Raw genomic sequence first — 8,869 nt, 5'->3', positions numbered from 1 at the left:
CCGCGACACGTTGTGACGCGGACGCGGCTCGAACCCGTCGTCGCAGATATCACCGTGAAATTTGATTTCTCCGAGAAATTTGAATTTTGCGACGACTTTCCAGTCTAATATGGCTTAGGCACGCATGATATCATAACTTGGATGCATACGAAAGATAAATCGAAATAGGCAGTGTTGATGTGACCTTTTCGTATGTGTTTCCATCGTACGATGGGTCGTCGACGTTCTTGGCGCAACACCGAAAAACGCACCGCGCCGACTGCAAGATCTCGACCGCCGATCCGACGACGTCACACTGAGCCTGAGGCCTCCAGCGCCTCCAGCCACCCAGAGTCTTTCCGTCGACTCGAGCTCCTTTCCCGGACCGGTCGCGAATCATGCTCAGGGCCGCCGTTGAGCGCTTCGGCGCCCACGTGGCCGTGGGCGCGGGCGCCGCGGGTGCCGCTGCCGCCGCCGCCGTGCCCACCGCGCGATGCGCCAAGGACGAGGCGAAGACCGTCGCGCCCTCGTTCGATCCCGAGGCGCTCGAGCGCGGCGCCAAAGCGCTCAGGGAGATCAACTCGTCCCCGCACGCCAAGAACGTGAGCGTCCTGCCGCCCTCTCGCCCCGCGCTCACCCCGATCTCGCTCCCGATCCCGCGATCGGCGAAAAATAATCCCGACGGTTGGATTGATCTTGATCCGATCGTCACCTACTGACCCGTCCCCTCCATCGAACGTGCACGCGTAGGTCATCTCCCTGTCCACCGAGCAGGAGCGCACCAAGGCTGCCGAGGCGCAGGCCAAGCAGGCCGAGATGCAGGCGCTCGCCGCGCAGCACGCCACCAACACCGAACGCGTCCGGTGGGAGGAGCAGCGCAAGACCGATGAGGCCAGGGCGCAGCAGCAGGCGCAGATCAAGGAGTACGAGGATCAGCTCGCGCGGAAGCGCTACAACTCCGAGCACGAGGCGACGCGGCAGCGCAACGCCGAGATGGTCAAGATGCAGGAGGACGCGTCGCAGCGCCAGGAGTCGCTGCGAAGGCAGACCGAGGAGCAGATTCAGCAGTCGCGCCGCGAGACAGATCGGCAGAAAGCCGAGCACGAGCGCGAGCTCATCCGCGCCAAGTCCATCGCGGAGGCTGAAGGCAGGATCGCGGAGAACAGGGCGAACGAGGACGTGATCCGCCGGCAGATGCTGGCGCGGATCGAGGCGGAGACGAGCAAGGCGATGCAGCTGCTCCAGGAGACTCTGTCCACCGTCGGGAAAGGATTCTCCGGCCTGCTCGAGGACAGGCAGAGGGGCGCGGCGTTCGTGGGCGGGATCACCGCGCTCGCCGTTGGCGTGTACGGCGCGAGGGAGGGCAGTAGGATGGGATTCCGAATGCTCGAGAGGTACCTCGGGCAGCCGTCGCTCGTCCGCGAGACGAGCAGGAACATCTGGGGTTTCCGCCCCCAGGCCGCTCAGGCGGCGACGGCGACCGCCGCTCAGGCCGGCGAGGGCGCGTCCGCCGTCGCGAAGGCCAGCCCCGGCGCGGGAGGCATCCTCGGCGACGTCGTGCTCCAGCGTAACCTCGAGTCTCGCGTCAAGCACCTCGCCGTCGCCACCGCGAATACCCGAAAAAACTCGGCGCCGTTTCGTAACGTCATGCTCTACGGTCCCCCCGGCACCGGTAAGACCATGGCCGCCAAGAGGCTCGCGAGGTACTCCGGCCTGGACTACGCCCTCATGACCGGCGGTGACGTCGCGCCGTTGGGCGCCGACGCCGTGACCCGCATTCACGAGCTCTTCGACTGGGCGTCGACGTCTCGCCGCGGTTTGTTGCTCTTCATCGACGAGGCGGATGCGTTTCTCGCCAAGCGTTCGGGCGGCGTCGCGGCGTCCGAGACTGCTCCCGGCGTCCGCGCGGCGCTCAACGCGCTGCTGTATCGCACCGGCGAGCTCTCCCGCGACGTCGTCCTGGTGGTCGCGACGAACAGGCCCGAGGATTTGGACGCCGCGGTGCTGGACCGCATGGACGAGTCCCTCGAGTTTGGCCTCCCCGACGCGGAGGCTCGTCAGCGCATGGTCCGCCTGTACTTCGATAAGCTGATCGCGCGCGGCGAGGACGCGGGCGACGACGCGCCGGCGCAGGGGTTACTCGGCGCGATGGGCATCGGCAAGGGGGGCAAGCGCGGCGGCGGAAAGAAGGGGACTCCGATTGCGGTCTCGGCGGATGTCGACGACGCGGCGCTGAAGGCGGTGGCTGAGCAGACGGAGGGGTTCAGCGGGCGCGAGATCGCGAAGATGATGGCGTCCGTGCAGGGCGAGGTGTACGGCAGCAACGCGCCGGAGCTGACCCTGGACATTCTCCGCGGGGTTGTGAGTCACAAGGTGGCGGAACACGCCGCCAGGGGCGCGGGTTTCGGCAAAAAGTGATCGGTTTTCGGCAGTCCCTCCTCTCCGCCAAAGCCGCAAAGGCACGCGTTGATATTTATTTGATTACACCGTATTACTCTCATCAATCGAACTCCTCGTCCGGGATGGCGTCTCCATCTTCGCCGTCGCCCAGATGCTTCGCGATGTTGTCCGTGGCGTCCAGAGCCAGGCGGCTCGCCTCTTTGCTCATCTTGTCCGCCCAGTGCCCCGCCCTCGCCGCGATGACCGTGCCCACCTGCCAGTACCACCTGTACACCCACTGCTTCGCCGTCGTCCGCACGAAGTCCGCAACCTGGCACTGCGGGTTGAGCCAGTTCCATATCCGGTCGCACGCGTACTTGTCGTGATACGAGGCTCCGACGAGATACACTGCGTACGTCAGTCCCACGGTGAATGCGCTGATGAGCAGACACTGCACCAGCCCGAGTGCGATGGGGGCCCAGTAGCCCCGTTTGTTCCTGCCGAACGGCGAGGCGTGGAACCAGTCCGCGGACGACCGCCCGTGCTCCAGGTGCAGCAGCCGCTCTTTCAGCTTGGCGAGCGGGATCGGGTGCCCCTCCCGGTTACGAATCGCCAGTCCCTTGTCCCGGCAAAGCCGATGCGCCTGGAACGACGTGAGAGGCTCCAGCTGCTTGAGCTCCTCGTCGAATTCGGGACTCCGGGTGAACTTCGACCTCTTGCTGAGCTGTTTCACGCGCTTCATGACTTTCTCCGCGCGGTTCTTTCGCCTGCCGTCGATGTCTTTGTCCACGCCAAACAGGAACGCCGACGCCCCTGCATTCATTCGCCAGAATCGGGATTGTTCAGCCGCGGCATCCTCAGCTGGCCGCTCCCCGTTGTCTGCCAGTCTGTTGTCCCTGACCTTCTTCCAGAGGAGCTTCGCGCGTGGAGATGAAGCGCCGACCGCAGCCGCGCGCGCGGAGAGATTGTTGGACGTCCGCGCGGGGGGCGGCGCAGGGGATGAAGCGGGCATGTCGTCTGCCCTCCTCGCTGCCAAAATTTCCCCGCGAGACTCTCCTCTCCGGAACCTCGCCAACTGGTCGCCGACCGCTTTCTGTCCTCCCCTCATCCCACTTCCCACGAGGGAAGCGACGAGGTCATCGTCGCTGTCGCTGTCGTCCATGTCGGGTCCCGGGGTCCCAGGGTCCCAGGGTCAGGGTGCCAGCGCGTTTGGCACCTCTCGCTCAATTCGTCGTCACAATCGGTGCCCGCTGCTTTTGGTAAGAGGACTGGTAAAAATCACCAACGGGGGGTTTCTTCTGGACCGCCGGACGGACATCACTTGGCGCCCGGCGCGAAAACTCGTGAACGTTCCGTGCGAAAAAATGATCCCACAAATCTACTTCCCCCTCTGTTTGCGTCGCGCCTCCTGCATCTTCTTCCTCGCCGCCGCCGCCGCCCTCGCACGCTCCCTCGGGCTGAGCTCCGTCGGCGGCGGCGTCGAGGAAGAAGATGCGGGCGCGATTTGGCAATCCTCGCCGCCGATGCCCGCGTTTTTCGCAAAGGTATCCGGGTGGTGATCCGGAGCGTCCGCGCCGCACGACGACCGCACCCTCCCGCTCTTATCCGTCAAACCCTCCGCCCACACCAGGTCGGTCCACTCCATGACGTTCAACCGACCGTCCCCGTCGCCGTCTGCGGCGCGAAACTCCTCCTCGAAGACGACGCGGCACAGTTCCTCGCTCCCGTCGCTGGCGCACACCTCGTCGACGACGTCTTCGTACGTCACCGTCTCGTCCATGAGCTCGAAGGCGTCGGTCGTTTCGGCGCGGCCCTTGGACTTTTCCAGTATGCGACGGAACGACGCCTTCGCGATGGCGTCCCAGTCGAAGCCGTCGCCCTCCGCCGCGCCCATCGCGGCTCCCATCGCGGCGTCGGATCCCTCGGTGCCGATGGACGGGTGGTTGGGATCGGCGTGGAACGAGTTGGAGTGTTCGCCGAACGATCCACCCGCGGGCGTGGCGAGCATCGCCGCGAGCGCCGCGTTGTCCACGAACACGGTACCTCCGGCGGCGCCTCGGCGGCCAGTGACTGGCCTGATGAGCGAGAGCCACTCCTCGGGGTTGAGCTCCGCGCCGTGGTCCCTCAGCGCGAGCATCAACGCGTCCGAGGAGACGCCGCCCGACTTTGGATCCGCGTCCGGCACGCACTCGTCCTCGTGCTCCCTGCACGCCGCCCTCGCCGCCTCGTCCACCGCCTGGACGAGCCTCTCCGTGCTCCCGTCGAAGGATTCCGAGCTCGCCGTCTGGTACGCGGCGCGGATCGACGCCCGGCGAACCGCGCCCAACGTCCCGTACGCCTGGAGCCGTTCCACCACCGTCGACGCCAACGCGTCCGCGTGGCTCGCCGCGCCCTTCTCCCGAACCCAGTAGTGCTCCGCCGCCTCCTTGCAGCTCATGCGCTTATCGGGGTCGACGTGGAGCAAATTCTGGAGCAGCGACTTGGCGCCGGGGGAGAGGGGCAGGTTCTCGATGGGCGTGTCGGGCTTGCCGCGGCGGATGTTTCGGAGCAAGCCGTCCTTGGTTGGGGACCGGCCCTCGCGTATGGCGTCCCAATCCGCGAACGGGGGTTCACCCGCGAGTAACATGTACGCAACCACCCCGGCGGCCCACGCGTCGATTTTGAAATCGTACGGTCGGCGCCTGGCCATCTCCGGGGACAGGTACGCGTACGTGCCGCACTGCTCCGTCAGCGTCGCGCCGATCGCGGGAATTCTCGCGGCCAAGCCAAAGTCGGAGAGCTTGAGCCGGTTCCGACCGTCGCTTTCGCGCATGAAGAGAAAGTTGGCGGGTTTCACGTCGCGGTGAACCACGCCGTGCTCGTGGCACGCGGCGAGCGCGCGGAGCATGCCGCGGATCATCGGCGCCGCGGTGGCCTCGGAGAAGGGCGTCCAGCACTCGCCGACGCAGCTCACGCCGTCGGTTTTCCTTTCCTCGTCTGAGTCAGTCTCGGGGGCTCGGACTGCGTTGTCTTCGTCTTCGGTGGAGTGCGCGACGGATGCGCCGGAGAGCAAGTCGCCGCCGTCGCAGAGGTCTATGAGGAGGTGGACGCCCGCCTCGTCCTCGAAGCCGTCGTGCAGGGTGACGATGTCGAGCGACGCGCCGAGGGCGAAGTGCAGGGAGACCTCGTCGCGAACCTTCCGCTCCCAGATGCTCATGGCCTCGCCCGTGGGGGTCTTGCCGGAGAGGCTCTGAGGTCCCGCCTTGGGGATGGTCTTGAGCGCGAACTTGCACCCGTCGGACTTGCGCGTCGCCACTCGCACCACGCCCATCGCACCCCTGCCGAGGGGCTCGCCGAGGATGAGCGCCTCGTCCGCGTCGCGTCGAAGACCGAGGCTGAAGGGCTCGCCCGCCCGGACCCGCTCTCGACCGTCGATTGGTGAGCTGAAGCTCGGATCCGTCGCGATGCAGCGCGCGAGTGGCATCGCCGAGCGCCCGCGGCGGGCGATGCGCCTGGATCGCGGTCCCGAGAGGGCACGGGAGTGACCCGTCGACAGAGCCGTCCCCTGCATGCTCGCGGATGTACCAGCGACTGGCTTTGCTCCCGTCTGCGCGCTGGATATTTGTCATAGATTTGGGTGAGGTCCTAGTCACGGCGCTCAGGTCGGACGTGTCCGAGAGACTCTCAGCTAGGCGTCGCAATCACCGCCGAGTCCACGCGTGTCCACCGCAGTCCACGCGGCACCGGCCGATACCGCCGCCGGGCCATGATCTACGCCAAAGATCCCGACGATGCGCCCGTCGGCGAGGGCGACGAGGTGCGCCCGACATCCCGCCGCGAAGCCCCGAGCTCGATGCATCCCTCGTCCCGACAACCGCCGCCACTTTCCGGGCGTTTCCCATCCACCGTCGTCAACCTCCTCCCTCCCCTCATCCATCCCCCGCGCCGATCCCACCCGCGCAGGAGATCCAGTTCGTGCCTCTGGAGGATGAGGACCACGCCGCGGACACGTGGGTCGACCCGTCGCAGGGCGGCGTGCTCGGGCGGGTCCTGGAGGCTGCCGAGACGGGCGACGAGAACGTCCTCGCGGTGGCGCTCCCGGCGCTCTCGGTGAGCGTGGACACGACGGGGCCCGACGGCGACACCGCGCTGCACCTCGCGTCGCTGTACGGGCACGCGCGGTGCGTGGAGATGATCCTCGCCGCGGGCGCGAGCGTGACGGTGAGGGACGCGGACGGGGGAACCCCGCTGCACGACGCGTCCGCGGGGGGATTCGAACCAATCGTGGAGATGCTTCTCGCCGCGGCGGGGACCGACGGGGCGTCGGACGCGGCGAACGCGCGGGACGGCGACGGCGAGACGCCGCTGCACATGGCCGCCAGGGGGGGGTACCCGAACGTCGTGCGTGCGCTGCTGAGCGCGGGCGCGAGGCCGGACGTGAAGTCGGACGCGGGTTTATACCCGTGGAACTACGCCGACGAGGGATCCGAGCTCGAGGCGATGCTCCCAAAGGTCGAGTGACGCGACGATAGTCTAAGCGCCGAGTCTTCATCTTAACAATGTCATCGTACACGAGAGAAGAGGGTCTTCGTACATACATATAACACTCATCCCATGTCAACAAACGAGCCATCATCGTCCTCGGGTCAGCATCCGTTCACGGAGCCGATGCTGTCCCGGATGCTCCGCGTCAGCTTCGCGTCGGCTCCGTCGCCGTCGAGGGAATCGAACGAACCCGTCCGTCGCACCGCCTCCTCGACCGACCCGCACGCCAACGCCGCCTCCTCGACGGCCGCCCGATGATGCCCCGGCCTCGACGACGACGCCCTCGCCAGTTGCTCCCGCAGCGACGCGTTCTCCTCGAGCAGCCGCGCGAGCTCGCCGGTTTGATCCGAGCGATCCCCGCTCCGTCCGCTCGAAAAACCAAACGAATCCGTCGACGGGCCCGCCCCCGCCGCCCGCCGCCTCTCCGCCGCCTCCAGCTGCTCGTTGTAGAAACCCACGAGCTTCGCCGTGCGACGCTTCATCTGTTCCATCGCGTCCAGCATGGCGTTCATGGTCTCGCGCCCGTGCGCCTCTTTCGCTCGCGCCGCGCTCTCCGCCGCGGCGAAGCGTTCGCGCAGCGCCGCGACCTCATCCGCGGATGCGTAGTTGCCGCGCGTCGCCACCGCGTCGGTGCGCACGGCGTCGAGGGACGCGGCGACCCTGTCGACGACGTCCTGGAGCACCGCCTTGAATCCGGCTTTGGTCTCCTCGAGCGCGGCGTCGGCGTCGGCGCGGCACCCGTCCGCGAGATCTCGAACCTCGGCGCGAAGGGCGTCGCGTTCGTCGGACCAGGACGCGACGTCGCGCTCGACGCGCCGGACCGCCTCCTTCACGGCCGCGAGCTCGGCTCGCAGCGAGGCGTCGGCCGCGTCGCGCGCGCGGCGGTCCTCGTCGCGTCGCGCGCGCGCCGCATCCTCCGCCTCCGCCACCCGTTTGGTCAGATCGAGGACCCGGAGCTCGTTCTCCGCGATGGTCGCCTCGTGCGAGGTGACGAGGTCGAGGACGCGTTCCAGACGCGTTCCACCAGGCCCCGGGGAGACGGTCGTGGGAGGCAGCTGGAACTTGGGCGACGCGGGGGGGCGCGGAGGAGTGGACGGGACCGTCATGGGGACGGCGGTCACCGGGCTGGCCACAGTGAGCGGAGGTTCGAACGTTTCCGGGCATTTTCCTCGACCGGCGCAGCTGTTTGGGGACGTTTGGATTTCCGTGAGGTGCTAGCTAGCCTAGTGCGGTGTCATCCGTGATGCTTCGTCCCACCCTCGGCCCGTGCCCTAGCGCCCGAGCCGCTTTTTTCTCGTCTTCGCGCCGCGCGTCCCTCGTCGTCGACGTTCCAGTCGTCCATCTCCAGTCGTCCGTCTCGCCCTCTCCTCTCGCGCCCATTTTCGCCGAACGTCCCGGCTCTTCGAGGATTCGTCTCCCTGGGCTCGAACACCCGCGCGGTGTCCTCGCCGAACTCCTCGAACTCCTCCGCCACCTCGTCCACGACGTGCTCGGTGGCCTCCCACGCGTGGTGCACCCACGAACCCACCGGGTCGTCCCTCACCTCGTGGGTCACGAAGTGGGGCAACCCGAGCGGGTCGTTGACGTGCCGAGAGGAGGACGACGAGGACGAGGATGGCGAGTACGTGCTCGTCGTCAACGACGTCAGGACGATCACGACGGCGAGGATGGAGAAGAGGATGATAGCCATCGCCTTCTCCGGCGACTTGGGGGCGCGCGAGGCCACCATCCTTCGCCCTGCCGGTGCCGCTCGTGCGTTTAGTGTGTCACCACGGTCTAAAAGTATTTCGGTTGCATGCAATTCCAACAAATGTTCACATCGTGTTACCTTCGAAGGTATGAGGTATCCCGTACTTACAATCTCCTATCGCGCGACACGCCTACGCTGAGATGTGCCGCATTCACTCGTCCACTGTCAAGCCAGGATCTATGCGGAAATCGTAAGCCGCCGCTCCGAGCTCGCGTATCGCAGCCGGCAAGCTCGTCA

The 8,869-nt window shown here is 66.8% G+C and overlaps 6 protein-coding genes across 6 annotated transcripts; 2 read left to right on the top strand and 4 right to left on the bottom strand.

The window, feature by feature from the left end:
- Positions 1–377: 377 nt before the first annotated feature.
- Positions 378–2,397, top strand: MICPUN_83902 (predicted protein; the record flags this gene model as incomplete). The annotated part of the gene is made up of 2 exons (XM_002508237.1): positions 378–581; positions 730–2,397. 2 exons carry the CDS (start codon positions 378–380, stop codon positions 2,395–2,397), a joined length of 1,872 nt encoding a protein of 623 aa, XP_002508283.1.
- A 79-nt stretch (positions 2,398–2,476) lies between these two features.
- Positions 2,477–3,520, bottom strand: MICPUN_60865 (predicted protein; the record flags this gene model as incomplete). Its single annotated transcript, XM_002507948.1, has 1 exon — positions 2,477–3,520. The coding sequence occupies one exon, from the start codon at positions 3,518–3,520 to the stop codon at positions 2,480–2,482; it is 1,041 nt and encodes a 346-aa protein (XP_002507994.1). The 3' UTR covers positions 2,477–2,479.
- Positions 3,521–4,741: 1,221 nt separating this feature from the next.
- MICPUN_71355 (predicted protein) lies at positions 4,742–5,695 on the bottom strand (the record flags this gene model as incomplete). The annotated part of the gene is made up of 2 exons (XM_002507947.1): positions 4,742–5,293; positions 5,393–5,695. Coding segments are annotated over 2 exons (855 nt in total), but the record flags the coding sequence as incomplete, so codon positions are not given.
- Positions 5,696–6,375: 680 nt separating this feature from the next.
- Positions 6,376–6,843, top strand: MICPUN_73223 (predicted protein; the record flags this gene model as incomplete). Its single annotated transcript, XM_002508236.1, has 2 exons — positions 6,376–6,621; positions 6,697–6,843. Coding segments are annotated over 2 exons (393 nt in total), but the record flags the coding sequence as incomplete, so codon positions are not given.
- A 140-nt stretch (positions 6,844–6,983) lies between these two features.
- MICPUN_60862 (predicted protein) lies at positions 6,984–7,988 on the bottom strand (the record flags this gene model as incomplete). The annotated part of the gene is made up of 1 exon (XM_002507946.1): positions 6,984–7,988. The coding sequence occupies one exon, from the start codon at positions 7,986–7,988 to the stop codon at positions 6,984–6,986; it is 1,005 nt and encodes a 334-aa protein (XP_002507992.1).
- Positions 7,989–8,116: 128 nt separating this feature from the next.
- MICPUN_60861 (predicted protein) lies at positions 8,117–8,572 on the bottom strand (the record flags this gene model as incomplete). The annotated part of the gene is made up of 1 exon (XM_002507945.1): positions 8,117–8,572. One exon carries the CDS (start codon positions 8,570–8,572, stop codon positions 8,117–8,119), a length of 456 nt encoding a protein of 151 aa, XP_002507991.1.
- Between the last annotated feature and the right edge of the window lie 297 nt (positions 8,573–8,869).

The sequence above is a fragment of the Micromonas commoda genome, chromosome 8 (genome assembly GCF_000090985.2).
Source record: "Micromonas commoda chromosome 8, complete sequence".
Lineage (NCBI taxonomy): Eukaryota > Viridiplantae > Chlorophyta > Mamiellophyceae > Mamiellales > Mamiellaceae > Micromonas > Micromonas commoda.
The sequence above is the reverse complement of the archived record's forward strand: the minus strand, read 5'-3'. Positions and strand labels throughout refer to the sequence as shown.